Genomic DNA, 21,144 nt, shown 5'->3' on the forward strand with positions numbered 1-21,144 from the left:
TTATCCAATTATAGTCTAAATAATACCTCGTTCTTGACCTGGTCAGCTTGCCTCCCGCATAGCTGTACCGTTTCCCTTATCCCACATTAACAATGTTATGCTACCCGCTCCGTCACATGCCATCACCTCAACTTTGAACCTGAATCAAACACGTCAAAACATCAATAAACTTGAAACAGAAAACATGCATTTTATAATTTTAACATATATGTCATACACACCTAAGTGATGAGCTCCAAGGGTGTGACCACATCTACCACACTCATATCTGTTTCCAATAGGGGTTTCTACTTTCTTTGGACATTTTCGGCATGATTTGTAATACCAATCATCCTTGCCAGAGTTAATTGAAACTATTGTACCGGCAATCCATATAGGCCCTTCCTGCAAATAATAACATGGAAATGTTAATATATAGCAATGAAAATAGACTAAGTAGATTCTTGTACTAATTGTCCTCGCCTGTGTTGAGCTGATGGCTTCTTCTATAGTTTTAACAGCAACATCTCCCTTTTTTAGCTCGTCGGCACCAGATCGCGGGCCATGGGATGAAACTTGACTAATTCTGGCCGAGTTTGCCGGTTTTTCAGAAAGCCTCCTTCAAAATTAATAAATACCGACATCACAACCCATACACACAAAAATTTTCTTCTCGCATAATCACTCATTGTGGATGTTAACTAACCTGTTACGGAAATCTCTAACCTCTTCCAAATCAGGATTAATACGTAACTTAGAATACTCAAAGTGACTCTGCACTGATGTTTTTTCTATAAGAGAATATAGATTATTGTGAGCTACATGTTCTTGAATTGTTAATGCCATTAATAGTAAGCACAACAACAACCCATTTGGTGTAAACACATACCATTCCACCTGCTCGGTTTAAAGCATTGAGCTATAACTATCAGAGGCTCCACCCTTTCTCCCTCGAGATATGGTAGAATTTGGTCTACCATGTCTCCAAACAACACACACCCAATGCTGTTATTTCTGCATCACAATGTTAGAAGAATAAAAATTTTGTTACTAAGTGCAGTCATAACAAAAGTGAACAAATCAAATTACTATAGAGAACTCTTACTCAAGGTCTTCGATCAAAATAGCCAAACGCATTGTCTCTCTGCCTTTGCTGGTAATCAACTCTCTTGGATCCTCTTTTCCAACAACTTCACCAATGACATCTACACAACAATGAAAGGTCCAAAACAAATTAATTTTCTCACATGACATGTTTGTTAGATAAATCCACCACTGGTATCATTTTTTTTAAATTTGCATTACCTATGAGTATTGAATCATCGATCTTGCAGCCGAAGCAACTCCACAATAGGCTTAAAAGAAAATGCCTCTAGAGGAAAACTGGGATGAGGTACCGGAAGAACAGTGGTCTTCTGTGAAAAATTGATGGTCCATCTATTTGTAGTTATCTTGATTTTCTCTTTTTTGTCCACCACTATGAAGTTAGACATCACATACATGCTAAACTCCAAAATATTACCTCTCCACTTCTTGACCAATGGTTTTGGGATTGAAGCACGGATCCTACCACCCTAGAAATTTTTAAAACAACATGTTAGTAGTAGAAACACTATTAGAATCCAGAAAATAATTAGGTATACTATATATCCAACATACTTACTTTGATATCTTGAAGAACCATCTCAATGCCATTGATTTCCTTGTCATTGAACCTGTTTGGAACTTCCCATAAGTGCACAACATAAACCTTGAAATTCAATTGAAGTTTTGTTGGATTAACATCCATTAACATATCATTTATTTCTGCCATGTTTATGCAGGCTTGGAACAAAAAAGCTCACTATTTTTGAGTAGAGAACACTCTCAAATAGTTTCAGGGGTAATGGTTGAAGATGTGTCCTGAGCAACATTTTATAGGCAAGTTTGATTTTTGAAGAAGATGAGAATATGTTTTTACCACGACAGTCCATTATTTAATTCACACAGCTGTCTACTATTTAGTTTCCACGTGTCAGCCAGTGAAGTTATGCATTTGTCAAGCATAGAGAGCACCACTTGTCGAGCAGCAACCTATCCACTACATTCTTATAATATACTACAAAGAACTGCTTCCTTTATTCCTTTGTACATCTCACATCTAAATTTCTCCTGGTCTAGTCGTATAAAGTTTAGTCGCGACGATTCAATCATTGAGTACCCATCGACCAAAAACTGTTGGAACAATCGCCTAGAGTATAGCAAGGGAGATCCATCTGCTAACATTTCTTGTATTCTAAATGCGAAAAATTCTCTCATTGATACTTCCTGACGCCCTTTACCAGCATTTTGATTACGGTTATTAAGTGGTATATCTTCCTTGTAACCATCCTCTCCATAGGGAAATAACAAAAGATACTGTAATCCTAGGTAAGCCGGATTGAGTTGATTGATCCTTTGTAGTTTTCCAGTTTGTGTTTCAACCACGATGTCTCTATCTGTCTTGTATATATCAAAATCACCAACAATTAGTGCTGCAACCTCATTTGTCGAAGGCAAATTGTATCTTCTACTATCCTTTCCTCGCTTCCCTAATAGCCTAAGCTTGATTGTGGTATTTGCATCTTTGGCGACTGACTCTCTGGCCATACAAAATGCCTTTACCAATACGTTGTTTTCATCCAACATCTTTTTTAAGTCTCTAACAATATCCTCGTGTATCTCTTTGTTCTTTTCACCCCTACATATACGTATGATATAATCAGAAAGAGAAATCAGTGCGATCAATACATTTTAACAGTTATTTTTAGACGTTCTAAATAAAATACACCAACAGTATGATATTATGGTTGTGCTACTTACCAAATAGCGGCCATGCGATTTTGAACCTCATTCTGGGTATCAAAGACATACAGTTGTGCAAATTTGGGGTAGTTTCCTTCTGGTGGTATTAGACTACCCATTAGGTGATAGTTCTCACCGGAAAGAATAAATGTTGGTGGGCCTCTAGAAGTAGTTACACCACGGTCTATCTTCGCACCCATTGATGTAAATTGGAACATGCCATTATAAGATCTTATATTATCTCGGAAATGCTTGCTCTTTGTACTATTATTGAACAACAACTCATATAGCACTTTGGGGGCTTCTTGTAGTTGTGGAACTTGAAGCTTTCCTCCATTACAACATAATTTGAATTTTGGTTCAATTGAGTTGTAGCTTTTGTTTGCCCTCTCATCATACCAAAAAAGAGCATTACAGTGTTCACACTCATAAAATGCGCTCCCCATGTGCATGTATTCTGCATTGGTATAGAATATTTAGCACTCATAGGTAATTATGATATGGTGCTTAATATTTGTAGTTCAATTGACCTACTTATTTAAAAACCTTTAATTGAATCGTACCCGTATTATGTTGTTCAATGGCAGACACGTCTCCGTTGGCCCTTTTGGATTTTTTTTACCTGACAGAACAGTGTGTGAGTTTCAAAATTTTGTGGTGCATGCAAATGACAAATATCTAGTGTTTTATATGTTAACCATTAGTATAATTCGATAAAATTAATTAAGCAATCCACGATTGATTGTAACATATGTCTGGATAAAAACTGTCTTGAGTGGACACATTATGAAGCCTTAGAAAATCATATCGCTCAAACGTTAACTACATACCACTCTTTCTGGTACAATCATTTTTTTCAGCTGGCATAGTTCTTTGTGTTCCTGAAATTCCTGCAAATTTTCACCCAAAATTTATGTGGTCAAATTACTTAAACACCTAAAATTGTGACTCAATCCATTCATACATTGGATATAAATAAAGCATTCATTGGTTTCCTTCTATTAAGAAGTTGAGAACATGCCTCGCCCAATCAAATGCCGTAAGGTTGTCCACATGTAAGATCGGTGGCTTGTGGATTCGGGAGGCCACACTTACCGTTGTGGCGAGCAAGAAGCACTTTTGTATGAACACAATAAAAGTCCTCTTGAATTTTTTCTGGTTCTCCTCCCCTTCTACACTAATAGACAACACATCCTGTTTCAAAGTTGCCAAGGAAATATTGTTATAGCCGTCCAATATTTCCTTGTCTCCTTGAGTCAGTCTGCTGTAATGAACCTTTTTCTCGAAAGATCTCCCTACAATATTTTATTAGCAAAAATAAGACAAAAAGGGTCAGTTTAATTATCCGGACACCAATGAACTGAAAATAAGCAGTAAGTGGAAAATGTATTACCTCCAATGGTTATGCCGAGGGCATCTGCTACACACTGAGGAGTTATACTTATTATCTCCTGTTTAGTTGTCAGCTGTACTTTGCTTGGATCAAAATGATGAATCAATTTCTTCAGCAGTTTACTAGGGACGTTCAGTCCAGACACATGTGCCAGGTTACCAAATCCCATTCCGTCCACAATCTCTTTCTTTTCTTGACCCATTTCCCTGTACACTTCTTCTATTGCATTTGTTTAGCATCTGTAATAGTAAATTTTCTGCAAGTTTTGAAACAGAATGTGAGGATATATTTATAATACAAAATAGATATTATTCAAATGAAAATGGATAAATATATTTAATCTACTTACGTTATAATGTGCCTTCTCCTTTATTGTTGCCATTTTTTTGTTGTGTTTTGCTGTAATAAAAAATTTTGGTCAATATTTCATTCAATACATCAAGAATCACAAGCATGTATTTGTTAAACAAAAAATTCCTATGACAGTAGTATGGCTTATCAAAGTGAAAGAGTTGTCTCTAATGTAAATTGTCCTAATCAAAACTCATTCAATACATCAACAACCACAAGCATGTGTATGTTAAACAAGTCAATTAGAATGCCAGAACCCACCGAACCGAAAAACCCTCATGCAGAGAACCAAGATCAACAAAATTACCGAACCAAAAAATGTTCATGTGGTTAGTAAATGATGATGAGCTTTCAATCATAAAAAATACTATTACAGTAGTATGCCTTATCAAAGTGAAAGAGTGGTCTCTAATATAAATTGTCCTAAACAAAACCCTTTCAATACATCAACAACCACAACCATGTGTATCTTAAACAACTCAATTAGAATGCCAAAACCCACCGAACTGAAAATTCTTCACACACAGAACCGAAATAAAAAAACTACAGAACCGAAAAATGTTCATGTGGTTAGTAAATGATTATCAGGTTTCAATCAACAAAAATACTATTACAGTAGTATGGCTTATCAAAGTGAAAGAGTTGTCTCTAATGTGAATTTTTTTAAACAAAGCTCCATCAACAAACCACCGAACCAAAAATCATCCATGCACAGAACCAAAATTACAATAGCCACTGAACCGAAATACGTTCATGTGGTTAATCCTTCATTATCAATTTTCAATCAATAAGAACAAGCAACTATATCTTAAAGCCCTAGTTATATACTGTAAAAATCTTTCACAATAGTTTAATCCACTAAACGAAGCAAATCAAACCAGTAAAACTGAAATGAAACCAGGCGAAATGCAACATTGCAAGATTTTGGGTGAACAGTAGTTTTCTCATACCTTTTGTAGTCTTTTTTGCTGTTTTTGTTTGTTTCTGGTAGTTTCTTGCGAAATCTTCTTCCGATTCGTTTGCAGCAGTGGTTTCCGCAAAGAATGTGATTGAGGCTTGAGTGATGTTCAGAGAGATTGGAAGAGACTGAGTTTTTTGGGGAATTGGTTTGGTGTTGAAAATGTAACATTCGTTCTTAATGAAGCGCGAAGGGGAAAACGAGAAGTTTTTTGTGTGGCGCGTGTTTCTCACTCAGCATTTAATGTGCTGGAAATAATTTGGGCTTAGGCCTATATGGTTATATGGATGTGTAGCAGTTATTCAAATGAAAGTGGGTAACCGTCAAGGCCAAAAAAAAAGTGGGTAACCGTCCAAAAAAAATGAAAGTGGATAAATTAATCTACTTACATATAATGTGCCTTCTCCTTCATTGTTGCCATTTTCTTCTTGTGTTTTGCTGTAATAAAAAATTTTGGTCAATATTTCATTCAATACATCAAGAATCACAAGCATGTGTATGTTAAACAAATCAATTAGAATGCCATAACTAACCGAACCGAAAATTTTACAAACACCGAACCGAAATATAAAATTATACCGAACCGAAAATGTTCATGTGGTTAGTAGATGATGATCAGCTTTCAATCAACAAAAATAATATTACAGTAGTATGGCTTATCAAAGTGAAAGAGTTGTCTCTAATGTAAATTGTCCTAATCAAAACTCATTCAATACATCAACAACCACAAGCATGTGCATGTTAAATAAGTCATTAAAAATGCCACAACCCACCGAACCGAAAATTTCTTTATAAATATAAACATTGGTCACAAGTAAGTACTTTCTAAATTAATAAACTTCTTTCTTTTCTTATTTCATTTAGTTAAGTTGATATTGTAACTAGAGCTTTGAAGTTGGTTGTTACTCTGTTCAATAGTTGTTTTCCATGCAGAAAATACTATTCTTGTTGATTGAAAATTGATCACCATTTATTCACCACATATAATCTTTTCGGTTCGGTAAATCATGTAATTTTGATTCACCAAGTGAATGTTTTTCGGTTCGGTGAAATTTATAATTTTGATTCACCAAGTGATTTTTTTCGGTTCGGTGGCCTACTTTTAATTTGTTTATGTTTAGGGTTACTGTGATTCCATTGTTACAGTATAACTAGAGCTTTGAATTAAATTTGTTGTTATTTAATGTGGTTTTGATTTACTTGATATTTAATGTTTTCAGGATGTAGGGTTTTTGTGATTGCATTTTTACAGTATGATTAGAGCTTTGAATGATATAATGCAGATTTATATAATGCAGATTTTATAACAATGCAAATTAACATTAGATTTCAAAAAAAAAAATTAAAACCAAAGTTCGAAAAATCGGACCGATCATCAAACCGCTTTAGCTATTGGTTCACTGGTTTACTAGTCCAACTGGTCTAACTAGTGGTTCAACCGGAAAAACTGTTTTAAAATAAAATAATAAATAAATTATAAATAAACAGCCTAAAATATAATTATAGTATAATATAAATATTAAAATAGTTTTCAAATTTAAAAAACTACATTAAATGTCATCAATCAAATTCATATAATCTTATTAATATACAAACTCAAGTGAAATAGTATAAAGAAATATCAAATATTAAATGTCAACATAAAGATTTATCAATCATCGAAACCTCAAGATGTTCTTGTGAGTTTCTTTTTTTTTTTGGGATAATTATTTAAACATATTATGTAATTAATAATTATGATTGTGATTTCAACTATTGTGCTAAAAAAACCCTTCAAGTAACAAGGATATGTTGATGGTGGTGGTGTCTTCTGAGGCATCAATGTCTCCTTATCCAGCAGCCCCTCCAATTTCTTTAGCTAAAGCCATAACAAAAGGAATTGTACAAGAAAATGAGGTAGTTAATGGATCATCAAATGAGAAGCTTTTTGTTATTACAAAGTGAAGATGAACATGCCAATGCACAAGTTTGAATGAAGCAACTTAACAGAACTTAATAGAGCCAGAAAGAAAAAAGAAGCAGCAACAAAAGTTTAAATACCAGCAACAAATAATTACTCTAAACCCTGAAATCAATAACTATGTCAACAAAAATTTAGAAACATCATACTTAAAAATTAAAAAATGGCAACAACAGCATAACAAATCCATTTTAATCAACAATTTCAACAACACAAAATCAATTATTTAATTAATTTCAGATTCAGAAATCACAAATCAGAGTATCAGACATTCAAAATACTAAAACAGACTCAACAGTGATGACACTAAATTAAACAGAGCATTAGCAAGGAAGAAGAAGAAGAACATTAGCAACATTATTAGAACAAAAAATTCAGAAATTAAAAGTAAGAAGAAGAACCGAGCAATCAGAAACTAAACAGAGCCATATATATATATATGTTGTAGCACTGAATAACTTTGGAAACCGTGTTGATTAGCATTGCTTCGACCCAATGTTACCTCTGCTTAGTATAGTATTCATGAACAAAAACATTCCAATCCACAACGAAAAACTTGCTTAGATTATATATAATCAGTTCTAACTCATACTCTTAATTACTACTAATCTAGACATGAAATGTTTCACCGCAAAAATTATTAATGACTGCACCACATCCAGTCGAATCAACATAACATAAAGATATATTTGCACACCTAGCTCGATAGGTGAATCTTCAGTTTGTCTTCTTTGCATTTTTTGCCTTCTATCCCTTCTAGCAGCTCTCCTTTCCTCTATTACATGTAATATGCAGTCAAATTTATATTTAATAAATCACTATAGATAACTATTTGATAGCTGATGCTTGAAAAGATAAAAGTGTATATTTTTTTCTCTATTCACCTTGTATTTGCATGTTCCATTGTATGCCATCAGTTGATGTATTAATCAGGTCGACTAAAACTGCTTTTTCAATAAGTGACTCGGACAATGACTCCCCTGTATGTGCACCCTTTCTGTTATCACTTGATTCTTATAATTCATATGTGTTTATAAAAATATCTGAATTTATAACTTTGACCCACATTTTAGTTATTGTGAGTTACCTTGAGCAGAAGTGTAGTCCGACACTGTTCTATCCACTGTAATTGTAGAGTTTGTCCCTACAACGAATAAAATAAAAAAATACACCATTTAATATGCTTATATGTAATCATTGTTAGGCAACTATAAGATTGTTTAATTGTCAACACAAAGTAAGTGTAGTGATTGAAATTAGATATCTAAACAGATAATCTTTACCTGTTTGTGTCTGAGCTACTTTGGCCAACTTTTTGTTAGCTAGTTTGAGTACTCTTTCATTCCTAGCAAGTCTTGTTGCATCTACTCAAGAATTTTATTTCTTTATATCTTAGAAAGAGCATTATACTTTAGCAAATCTGATTATTTAAAATAGAATAGACTTACCTCTTGATAGCATAGATTGTATACCAAAATTGTTTTCTAGCCGCAAATTAGTATAATCATTGGTTTGTATATAGTTTTGCAAGCTCCCATTCAAATCTTGTTGCTCCATACACATTCCACATGGCACGCCCTGTAAATGATTTTCCTTGTCTTCTGAACTGAATATTCTATAATCTTCTTCCACACACATTATATTCCCTGCACAAATCAATGTATTTTCAACTATTATGCTTATATACACTAATCTAGATTTTTTATTTCAGTTTATTAATTACCTGAACCGATGGAGCACATTTGTTGGCTCAATCCCTCGGTTAGGGGACTTGTATTAGCTATTAGAGATGCTGCATAAAATGAATGAACATGTGTCAATTTAAGCATAGACTAAGAAGTTAATGCTATTTCCTATGCTTTTTGGAATCTACTTCGTTATAAATGTATGCGTTTGATTTAACCTAATCCCTTAGTAAAAAAATGTACAATATAACTTATATATGCTATACTCTCCTTATATGTTCTCATTAGTGGTTATGCATCTTGAGTTTAGTAAAATATTTTTCATAGTAATTTTACCTTGGTGGTGAATAACACATATCCTCTTCTATTCTATACACACACACACATACACACTAACTTGAATATGTTACTGTCCATTGATTACATTAAGCGATAAAGTAGATTTGTTGGCTCAATCCATCTGTTAGGGGACTTGTAAACATTATTGGAAAGGTTGTAGAAAATTTTATAAACATCTTATCAAAAAGTGTAAGTTTTATGCATCAACTGAGAGGTTAATGCTATTTTCTATGAGTTATGAACCATATTTTGGTATAACATTCTATTTATGATTTATCCTAATCGATTTATCCAAATTGAACCATATAACTCATATGCAACACTTTGATGAAAACATCACTTTCATCGACTTTAGTAAATTAAATTTCCTTGTAAGTTTACCTTGATGGTGAGCAACTCCTTGGCACTTTCTTTTCTTCACTAATTTCAATGTCCGTTCCATCCTAAAATGCCTCCCGAGATCTGATGATGTAAACATGTTGCCCCATTAGTTGTTCATGGTGAAAGTAATGGTAACGACTGAATCTGAATAATATGGTTTCATCCAGTTAATGTTGTACCTTGTGCTAGCCGATTGTTTCCCAAAACTTGACATTCCTCCCTTGTATTTATTCTGTAATTCCTATCAATGTAGATAGCCTCGACATTCGTAGTACTTGCTCTGTGAGAGATTTTATTTGTGCTCTGTATAGTGTTGGGTGATTCTCCCACTAACGTTGTCTGTGCAATTGGTCCCATATCTGCAACAGTCATTTCTAACCTCATAACAGCTCTTCTCATATTGATCCCATTATGGCTTTTATAATTATTTATATGCTTGCATATTATGGATGAATACTCCTTTTCACGTGTCATTTCTAAAGTTGGTAAAACTTCTTATTCACAGCTAAACTTTCAATAAATACATACCTGTAGGTGAAGAGTCCTTGAGCCCATAGTGGTGATTTGTTTCTGCTGTTACAAAACTGCTAACTGTCGTGTTTGCCATACTTGTCCAATGACTATTCCAGTATTCATCGACCTTTCTCTTATTATTTGATAAGCCAGAACTTTCTTCAACTGTACATCTCATACAGTTAAGAAAATATAGTGAATTTGAATAATATTATGCATAAGTGAATGGCTAAAAGTACTTGGATTTAGCTACTACTTCCATGTAAAAATGAAGACATAATTATTTACACTTTTGAATACGACATGACTCTGATGAAAGTGGCTGTTGCATTTGATGGCAATTTGTAGTATGGCAAGACTCATTTGCTGGTTTAAATTTTTAATAAAAAGTTTTACCTTGAGTATTTAAATCTGAACGGTTTTGGATCTCTTCCAAAGGGAACCTGCAACCTATGCTATCTGCACATTTTTCATTCGAAATATGAACACTAATCTTCTTCTAGTCTGATTTGGTTTGACTACCCATCACTTAACTGGAAAATGGTGGTGTGAAGACTATCTCATGTTACATATGTGCAGTTTTCACATATTCAGTCTCCATCTTGTTGCTTAAGTTTTTTTGAGGCAGTAGGAAATTATTTTTTTCAATTGTGTGTGGCAGACCAAGCTCTTTCATGTGTAAGTTTAGAATAATGAGCTCAATACTACCATTATATGTGTTGTCTATGAACTGGTGCTATTGCAAACCTAAGGTCATGCATTATGTTAGACCACAGCTCTATATTTTTCAAATAATTTCTCTTCATCCAGTCCTAAATAATTTCTTTCATGTACTTATTATGGGTAACCCTCATTTTATGTGGTCAATATTAAGATAGTCATGTGTTTCAGTCAACCACTGGTGTCTCGTTAATCTGAATATCTTTGTTTAACTTGAGCTACACTTGAAAAACCCCATGTGTCAACTTCTTTTTTATGTATCTTAATCTAATTGAATTTTAATTTTTAAAAATTAACACAACGTTGATTGTCATATCACTTAAACTCTATTTATATCTATTATTCTAATAAGTTGATTATAACATCTTATTTATCATAATTCTTGAGATTTTCAGCCTTTTGGCTTTAGGCAATATGATATATGTGCTAATATGCACTATTCTTTATTTGTTTCATTATTAGCTTGCATTAACATGTGATGGTAGATGGTTACACACTTTCATGGTAGTTATCATCAGTAGAATTACTTCATATTTAGATAAGTAGTTCACTGATAGACATTAATAAAAATATAAAAATTTTACAGGATACTTTTGCATAACACCTCAACGGTATTGTTCATCTACCCAATACCTAATTGAGGTAATGCAAGTACAACAACAAAATTTAAAAATACATTAGACATAAATTCATGAACCCTAATTAAGCTTAGACATTTTCATGCCTAGGAACATACTGCTATAATAACAACTTTGACAACACCTAATAGATAGAACAACATAACTTTCAGAATGATAAATTAACCAAACATCACAATTGGATATTAAACCATTAAGAGCCCTTCAGAATGGAGTGTGATTGTTTTTACATTGACATGCTCGTGCCAAGTGCGGTAGACCAAATTCTCTCTTCTACCCTCCATGTACCTAAGCCTTGAAAGAATAACATCAGTTGCTTCTGAGTCATTTAAATAGCCATAGCCACTTCTAGCTTCCAAAACTGATATTATGTCCTTGCCAACAAATAGGGTTGGAGTATATGGAATGCCAAATCTAGACACCCTGATCATCTTCTCCCAATTGAGATTTGAATCCCAATCACTTTTCAGTTGCCAAACCATAACCTGCCTTGTGAACCCAATGTTATGATATGTTACAAAACCAACACCATCATTGAAATTGGTCAATGCGTGGTAATCATATTTCACTTGAACGGGAATGATAGCTTCATGAAACATCCTCTGAAGAAGGTTGAAAGTAACTATTGAGTCTGCATCCACTAAATTAGGTCCTGCCCACCCTATCCAGTAAAAAACTCCTTCATTTATAACATACTTAGGACCGATCTTCTGCACACTGGTTTCAAAGGTCCCAGAATGAGTCCAATCCCTTTCAAATGATGTATACAAAGACCAAGAAAGAGTTGTTTGAGAATAAAACTTCTTATAAGCATGGATAATCCGATACTCTACCGTGTCATGCAAGAACCCAAATGCATAAAGCGACAAAGCGTGACCGGCGTGCGTGCTAGCTTCGTCTCTTGCATATCGCCTCTTACGGGTGAGAGGGTTCCAAATAAGTAGTCGTGAGTTTAGGCCACCCATTGAAATCCTCAAGCAAACATTTCCACAGTCAGAACCGATTAATGCGTAAAACCCATACTGGTTGATGTCTACGGGTACATCGAATTGTACCTGACGACCAGAGTCCAAAAAAGCTCTTACAAACCATATAGAGTTTTCATCACTCGGGGGGTAACCGATCCCGATGATGACACTCCTGTTGTGATCCTTATTTTCTCTAAAGTGTTCCTTCAAGAACAATGGTGTACAAAGTCTGAAGTTCCAACCCTTGCTCAAGCTCCTGCACCTCCCAGCCGTCTTGAGATCTATTTTTGCAATGATCCTCCATATAAGCTCGTCAGCTAGATGTGGAAGTTTAATACACATTAGTGAAGAGTCACTCATTATAGAAACACAATTTGTAAAGTTTTTACAAAACCCTTTAAGTGAGACAGAACAGAGTGTTGGTTTGTCACTAACTAATTTGAGTTTCATGGAATTTATATAAATGTATACTCATAACTGCCTCTTGCCAATGAAAGGATTTTGTAGTCTTGAATGAAATTGAAATATTGCCTATTTTGCCCGCCTGAGATGAAGACATATATCAATATATACCATTATATGATGTACTCCTTGTATTAGTATTTATTTAATTTTGCTGAAGTCTTGTATTATTTTTTAAAAAAAAATCTTTTTCAGTCTCGTAAGACTATTCGGAGTAATGTAAAATTAGCTTCTAGCTATTATCTCATAGAATTTCATATAGAGCCCATTAGTCTAAATGCTTATCCACCACATTTAACTGGATATGAAGCTCGTAAGATTAGACAATTAACAATTATAGTAAAAAAAAATTTTGACGTGTCAAGATGAATTAGGGTCTATTTGATATGATATGGTTCCCTAACTTTATCCTTGCAGAGATACTACATATCACATCAAACTTAGCCAGTTGTTTATAATTTTTATCCGTAGGTCATTAGTCAATTTAGTTTTACATAGTGGCACAACAACCAAAATGATATAGCTAAAATGTCCAATCATTACCCTAATAGGAAATAAATCTTATTGTCATCCTAAACACTAAAGCCTCGTTTATATAAATTCATGTGCATTTGACATCGTATATCTTTTAATTAGTCATGTTTGGTCTAAATCATCAAAAGAATAAACAACTGACCATTATTTTAATATATTAATTAAATTTAGATTGTCTTTAGCATGCAATCAAAATAAAGTTCATCGCCTAAGGGAATTGGAAATGACCAAATAAGACTTTATTCAATTGATAGGTTTTGCCCCACCATCTGAAATATTTTTTCCGTTATTAAATATATTCCTGAAATTATATTATTTGATATTATCCCTGTCAACTAATATGATTACATTAGAGTGTTTATTTTTTATGTTTAATAAATAAAAAACTCAACAATGTATTAAAAATTGTATTAATCTAGTAGGGGTAAGTTCAAATATTTATATATAGTGACTAAGATAAATCTCTTTTGTTATTGCTAAAGATAATTATTGCATACATTTATATCAGACCTATATTTTTATATGTCTCTGATTATGAATTCAACACGTTATACTTAAGATTTTGAGCGTATTGGTAATGATGAGACTTACTTCTATTTAGCTAGGTTTTGATATATGCATTAGTAGGACCTGCATATATAGTATTTTATGCATAAACTTTATATGTAATGACCTAATACAAATATTTCAAAAATCTTAAAAGCCATAAATAATTGCTATAATCCAACGGTCAAAATTGATGTTTTTAAGTGATTGTAGTTATGATCTCTGTTCATTTTACTAATCATGTATGACATTGTTGGTGATGGAAGCTATTAATCAATCCTAACACATTAGTGGTGGGTTCTAAACATTGTAAATGGTTTGATTTTTTGTTTTACTGATGCAAGTTTTTAAAATTCCTCTTGCTTAATAATTAATTACTGGGTGAAATATCTTTGATGAGTGTGCCTTAAGATTTCTTTTCCCGATCTTTTTTGGGCGAATACTCAACCTAGCATTAGTCAATTATCTATCTATCATATCTACCTAGATATCAGTCTTGTGAGAAAAGACAATTAACAATTTGGTATTAAAAATTTTTTGAGTATCCAAAAGAGTGTACGGCGTTTATGTGATATATGCTATGGTCAAAGCGTATTATCCTATTGCTTATCTATCCTATTTACCCGGATCTCAATCTTTTGAAATCACACAATTAGCAATTTGGTGCAAAAAAACTTTACAGTATGAAAAAGGGTGCACAAAGTTTATCTAATATATGCTATAGGTCAAAGTATACCATCTATCTTGGTTTTGATAATGGTATAAAATCTCTAGATAAGATTTTTTCTTGTTATTATACAAATTAGTCAAAAACTTTCTATCCTAGCAGCATGTATGTTTGACAATTCACAAATAAGTTCAACTCCACTTTTGGGAGTTCATTAGGGTGTATTTCATTTTAATTTTTAGGCTATTGATACAGTCTATACAACATATGCTGAAAGTGGAGACTCTTTAGGCCAAAAAAAGCAGACATGTAGGTTTGACATTCTTCGAAAAAGTTCAAATTGACTTTTGAAAGTTAGTTAAGGTGTTTGTCATTTGAAATTATTTCAATATTTTTTGTGTGTTGAAAATGAAAAAAATTCAGAGATCTTTTGTTCTTACCCACAATTTATGCCAACATGTTTCACAATATATTAGGCCTTCTTGATCTTTCAAAAGGAGGTTAGTCCCTCATCGGTGACAATCAGATTTTATATATTAAAATAAAAATAGTATTGCTAAAAATAGATGCCTGCCTCTGTTTCTCTTAGTCTGTGATTGATATCCATATATTTCTTGTTCCAAATAAATCTCTAGCCCCATCCACTGAGGGATTCTATCTAAAAAAATATGAAATAGTTATCCAAAATTTTTTATAACAAAGAAGGTATTTAGATTTCAAGAGACTCACCCATTTACCCTTGTTCTTTTATCCAGATTCCTATTATCTAAAGTCATTACTAATTTATTAAAACATATATTTATTTCTACCAAACCCTATTTTTTTAGTAATACTCTCATTGGGCAAGGTGATGGCATATCATGATCTGTAATAATATTATATGGAATATATTGTATGAATGAATTATATGATGAATCTTCCTTTCTTTTCTCCGAATAAGTTTTCATAAAGTAGTTAAAAGATAGCCCCTTCAATGAGTCAAAGTATTTGAAGATATCTTGCTTCTTAAAACGGATAAAAATTCAAATTTAAAAAAACTGTCCTTCTTGTTATACGGTTTCATGGCAACACCTTCCATGATGTACCATTCTTTCTACAATTTTTAGAAAGTGCTTAGTACCTCTTTTTGGACCAATATATTTTTTTGAATAAAAAAATTCTTATACCGTTATTCAACCATCTATGGATCCAATGTATTTAAATTCATTAATATTTTGAACTTTGATGTCTCATGCTACTTTTCCTTGGTCGAAGCTTCACTTATTGATTCAACCTAGTAGATACAGAAAAAATCTATTATTTGTAGCTATTAGGGACTATATAGCATTGATTTATAATGAATATATTTTTTTAAAATCATATATCAGAATTACTTGTTTATTGCCTCAATAAATTATATAATGAATATTCCTTAATTTTTCTTGAAGTAAGTTTTGATAAAGTTTGGCTAAGTAAGACATTTTGTTTTACTTAATAACTGCAGCAAATAAAATAGGATAACCAAGATTGTCATTGAGCTCCCCTTGTGAGGGCAGATACATCAGTTACAGGTAATAAAATTATTTGACTTATGTTAAAGGTTATTTAGCATGTCCAAAATGTGAAAAGTGGTACTATCTAGTTACAGTCTAAATAAAAAAATCCTTTAAAATTCTATATAGATCCCATTAAGCTAAATGCTTATCCATCACATTTAATTGGATATCAAGCTTGTGAGATTAGAATATTAACAACTATAGTCTAAATTCACAAATATATTGCTAATGAAGCTTAATATAAATACTGCATTGGAATTAAAAATAATATATTGCTACACTGTTCACATGAAAGTCACATATAAAATTTACCTTAAAATGCATTAGCCTAATAATTTCATACCAAAGTCATTCACCATACTTCGAAATAACCAAGTACCATAAATTAGCATACTTATGGCTGAACTAATACAAAAACAAAAGTACTACACATATCAAAATGCAGAAACCTCTAAACATTGTCAATTTGATTCCATAACTGTATCAAAATATAGGAACCAAAATAATCCGCATACCAAACAACATACTAAGATCCAACCATGCTATTAATCATGCATTATGCCTAATTATCACTCCCACTAATTTGCATCTTCTGCCTCTTTCCACCCTTGCGACTGAACTTGTTCGTGGAAAATCTCAATTCATCTTCATTGTCAACATTTATAGGCAAAGACTGTTTCATCCCCATGGTATCTCTTTTAGCTGGGGTTTTCTTTGAGGCTGGTGACACTGTCCTCAATACCATCCTGAGAACAGCAACATTATAATTCCACCTTTATGTATATAAAAAATACTTGTAAAAAAAAGATGCCTTATTAGCAATGATATTATATGAGCTCACCATAGAAAAAATAGAATCAGTATCATTTTGCATATTGGCCAAAACTGCCGACACGTTGATCGAGTCACTGCACCCATTGTCCTATAAATGAGCACACAATAATCCTACTTATACATTATAATATACATGCTAGCATAGTTAATATTCCAATTGTCAAAATGAAATAACTAAAGCACATACAGTTATAGCATCAAAGGGGAGATTATGCACTTCCTTGGGGTGATTCATCTCTATAATCTCCTCATCATCACATATTTTCATGATAGTATAGACCTGGTCATACTATCTAATGTTCGATGATTTAACGTTAATCTTGAAAAGTAACTTCCTACCCATCATGGTTTCCAAAGCCGGGGGGTATCCATCTCCATCAAAAGCCTAGGGTGTTTATAGATATCAATCAATATACTTGTTAAAAAAAAATAAAGATCAACTGCATATCTTACATAATATACTTGATAAAGTTCAACAAACATTTTAAAAAAAACAAAGGGGTTACGCATCTTAAGTATAACTGCATATCTTACAAAATCATATAATGAATTTTCCTTAATTTTTCTTTGAATAAGCATGATAAAGTTTGGCTAAGTTACACATTTTATTTTACTTGATAACTGCAACAAATAAAATAGGATAATCTAAACTGTCATTGAGCTCCACTTGTGAGGGATTGATACATTAGTTACATTGGATAAAATTATTTTACTTACATTGAAGGTTAATTAGCAAGTCGACAATGTGAAAAGTAGTACTATCCAATTATAGTCTAAATAATACCTCGTTCTTGCCCTGGTCAGCTTGCCTCCCGCATAGCTGTACCATTTCCCTATCCCACATTAACAATGTTATGCTACCCGTTCTGTCACATGCCATCACCTCAACTTTGAACCTGAATCAAACACGTCAAAACATCAATGACACGAAGTAGGAACCCAAAATAACATTAATAAACTTGAAACAGAAAACATGCATTTTATAATTTTAACATATATGTCATACACACCTAAGTGATGCAGCTCCATGGGTGTGACCACATCTACCACACTCATATCTGTTTCCAATAGGGGTTTCTACTTTCTTTAGACATTTTCGGCATGATTTGTAATACCAATCATCCTTGCCAGAGTTAATTGAAATTATTGTACCGGCAATCCATATAGGCCCTTCCTGCAAATAATAACATGGAAATGTTAATATATAGCAATGAAAATAGACTAAGTAGATTCTTGTACTAATTGTCCTCGCCTGTGTTGAGCTGATGGCTTCTTCTATAGTTTTAACAGCAACATCTCCCTTTTTTAGCTCGTCGGCACCAGATCGCGGGCCATGGGATGAAACTTGACTAATTCTGGCCGAGTTTGCCGGTTTTTCAGAAAGCCTCCTTCAAAATTAATAAATACCGACATCATAATCTATACACACAAAAATTTTCTTCTCGCATAATCACTCATTGTGGATGTTAACTAACCTGTTATGGAAATCTCTAACCTCTTCCAAATCAGGATTAATACGTAACTTAGAATACTCAAAGTGACTCTGCACTGATGTTTTTTCTATAAGAGAATATAGATTATTGTGAGCTACATGTTCTTGAATTGTTAATGCCATTAATAGTAAGCACAACAACAACCCATTTGGTGTAAACACATACCATTCCACCTGCTCGGTTTAAAGCATTGAGCTATAACTATCAGAGGCTCCACCCTTTCTCCCTCGAGATATGGTAGAATTTGGTCTACCATGTCTCCAAACAACACACACCCAATGCTGTTATTTCTGCATCACAATGTTAGAAGAATAAAAATTTTGTTACTAAGTGCAGTCATAACAAAAGTGAACAAATCAAATTACTATAGAGAAATCTTATTCAAGGTCTTCGATCAAAATAGCCAAACGCTTTGTCTCTCTGCCTTTGCTGGTAATCAACTCTCTTGGATCCTCTTTTTCAACAACTTCACCAATGACATCTACACAACAATGAAAGGTCCAAAACAAATTAATTTGCTCACATGACACGTTTGTTAGATAAATCCACCACTGGTATCATTTTTTTTTTTAAATTTGCATTACCTATGAGTATTGAATCATCGATCTTGTCAACTCGAAGCAACTCCACAATAGGCTTAAAAGAAAATGCCTCTAGAGGAAAACTGGGATGAGGTACCAGAAGAATAGTGGTCTTCTATGAAAAATTGATGGTCCATCTATTTGTAGTTATCTTGATTTTCTCTTTTTTTTTCCACCACTATAAAGTTAGACATCACGTACATGCTAAACTCCAAAATATTACCTCTCCACTTCTTGATCAATGGTTTTGGGATTGAAGCACGGATCCTACAACCCTAGAAATTTTGAAAACAGCATGTCTGTTGTAGAAATACTATTAGAAGCCAGAAAATAATTAGGTATACTATATATCCAACACACTTACTTTGATATCTTGAAGAACCATCTCAATGCCATTGATTTCTTTGTCGTTGAACCTGTTTGGAACTTCCCATAAATGCATAACATAAACCTTGAAATTCCATTGAAGTTTTGTTGGATTAACATCCATTAACATATCATATATTTCTGCCATGTTTATGCAGGTTTGGAACAAAAAAGCTCACTATTTTTGAGTAGAGAACATTCTTAAATAGTTTCAGGGGTAATGGTTGAAGATGTGTCCTGAGCAACATTTTATAGGCAAGTTTGATTTTTGAAGATGAGAACATGTTTTTACCACGGCAGTCCATTATTTAATTCACACAACTGTCTACTATTTAATTTCCACGTGTCAGCCAGTAAAGTTATGCACTTGTCAAGCATTGAGAGCACCACTTGTCGAGCAGCAACCTATCCACTACATTCTTATAATATAGTAATAGATTGTGGTGTTTTTAATCATTGATTGATAAAGTAGTCATTGACATGGGGTCTACAAGAATATTCGATTTTTATTTTTTATCACTAATAAAGATTAACATTTAGCATGATTTTTTAATTAAGAAAACTCCCTCTCATTTCCATACTAATCTATTTAAGTTTTGAATTGCAGTTATTCACTGTTCCATACGGTAGTTAAGTTTAGAGGCCTTACCTACTGTATCGTAGACTAGATCAAACTTTTCTGACAGCTCTTCAAAGTTCTCCTTTGTGTAATCAATAGGGAAGTCAACTCCCAGTTTTCTCAATAATTCGAGTTTTCCAGTGCTTGATGTTGCTGCTATCCTTGATGCGCCATACACATGCTTCGCAAGCTGCACGCAAACGTTATATACGATAGTAATTAATTTACTATTATTAATATGTTTGTTATTAGTTATGGACTGCATCTATAAGTATATACAGGTTTAAATTAATGTTTATGTTAATAAGTGTGGGAATCTTGGTGAAGAAGAAATAGAGAGAGGGAAGAATGGTGAAGAACTCAGAATTCAGAGAGGGGATCGGAGAGTGTGATTATTCATGCATTGATCAAGGGAGGGAATCAGTTTTCTCAATCTCTTTGGGGAGAGGGAGAAGACTTATATACAACCTGAGTCACACACACTTCACATGCATCTAACTAACTTCAACGGTCAAATAACCTTATAACTAACTATTGCTACAAGAGCCTAACTACTTGCTGCTACTGTGACTAACTTATATCAGTCACAGTTTATTTCGGTTTCTGTTATATATACTTATATATCTGTGAATTATTTTCGATTTTGTAAGTTTTCTTAGATTAAAATATTTCATATAAGTGACCAATACATGTCGAATTGAATTATTCATAAAGTGATTCATAATACTTTATTTACTGGAATTGTTTTGATTTATTAAGAACTCAACAAAAGTAGCATATATATATATCTATATATTAA

At 33.1% G+C, this 21,144-nt stretch overlaps 2 protein-coding genes across 10 annotated transcripts in view; both read right to left on the bottom strand.

Moving 5' to 3' along the window:
* LOC107641036 (2-methylene-furan-3-one reductase) overlaps nt 1,457-21,144 on the bottom strand; it is a 22,001-nt gene continuing 2,313 nt past the window's right edge. Inside the window, exons 3-7 of one of the 6 annotated variants that reach the window (XM_021124416.1) lie at nt 20,376-20,535; nt 19,725-19,786; nt 19,584-19,635; nt 19,364-19,432; nt 19,121-19,260 (exon numbers count right to left, since the gene is read on the bottom strand). In XM_021124416.1, the coding sequence (XP_020980075.1) occupies nt 19,157-19,260; nt 19,364-19,432; nt 19,584-19,635; nt 19,725-19,786; nt 20,376-20,535 (447 nt within the window). In that variant the 3' untranslated portion in view covers nt 19,121-19,156. Of the gene's footprint in view, nt 1,554-19,120; nt 19,261-19,363; nt 19,660-19,724; nt 19,787-20,375; nt 20,536-21,144 lie in introns of those variants that run through there. The other 5 variants (XR_002363524.1, XR_002363523.1, XM_021124419.1 and 2 more) reach the window with 5 other exon arrangements.
* On the bottom strand, nt 16,814-19,072 carry LOC110272318. Of its 4 annotated transcripts, none has more exons than XM_021124423.1 (8): nt 18,945-19,072; nt 18,762-18,846; nt 18,539-18,671; nt 18,297-18,460; nt 18,071-18,182; nt 17,474-17,671; nt 17,294-17,374; nt 16,814-17,198 (listed from the first exon to the last, which is right to left on the bottom strand). In XM_021124423.1, the coding sequence occupies exons 1-6, from the start codon at nt 19,033-19,035 to the stop codon at nt 17,576-17,578; spliced, it is 681 nt and encodes a 226-aa protein (XP_020980082.1). In that variant the 5' UTR covers nt 19,036-19,072; the 3' UTR covers nt 16,814-17,198; nt 17,294-17,374; nt 17,474-17,575. The 4 variants fall into 4 exon arrangements, with proteins under 4 accessions (XP_020980082.1, XP_020980081.1, XP_020980079.1 ...); XM_021124422.1 differs by having other exon boundaries at nt 17,294-17,360; nt 18,539-18,674; XM_021124420.1 differs by having other exon boundaries at nt 18,539-18,674.

Source organism: Arachis ipaensis, chromosome B05 (assembly GCF_000816755.2).
Source record: "Arachis ipaensis cultivar K30076 chromosome B05, Araip1.1, whole genome shotgun sequence".
NCBI classification, from domain to species: domain Eukaryota; kingdom Viridiplantae; phylum Streptophyta; class Magnoliopsida; order Fabales; family Fabaceae; genus Arachis; species Arachis ipaensis.

Bases quoted from the DNA above. Each gene is read 5' to 3' on its own strand.
- LOC110272318 (XM_021124422.1), bottom strand. From the start codon at position 19,035: ATGGTAGACCAAATTCTACCATATCTCGAGGGAGAAAGGGTGGAGCCT. The intron at 18,183-18,296 runs GTGTGTATGACA...TGTTTGATTCAG, and splicing joins CATGGAGCTGCATCACTTAG to GTTCAAAGTTGAGGTGATGG. The intron at 17,672-18,070 runs GTATTATTTAGA...TAAACACCCTAG, and splicing joins CTGACCAGGGCAAGAACGAG to GCTTTTGATGGAGATGGATA.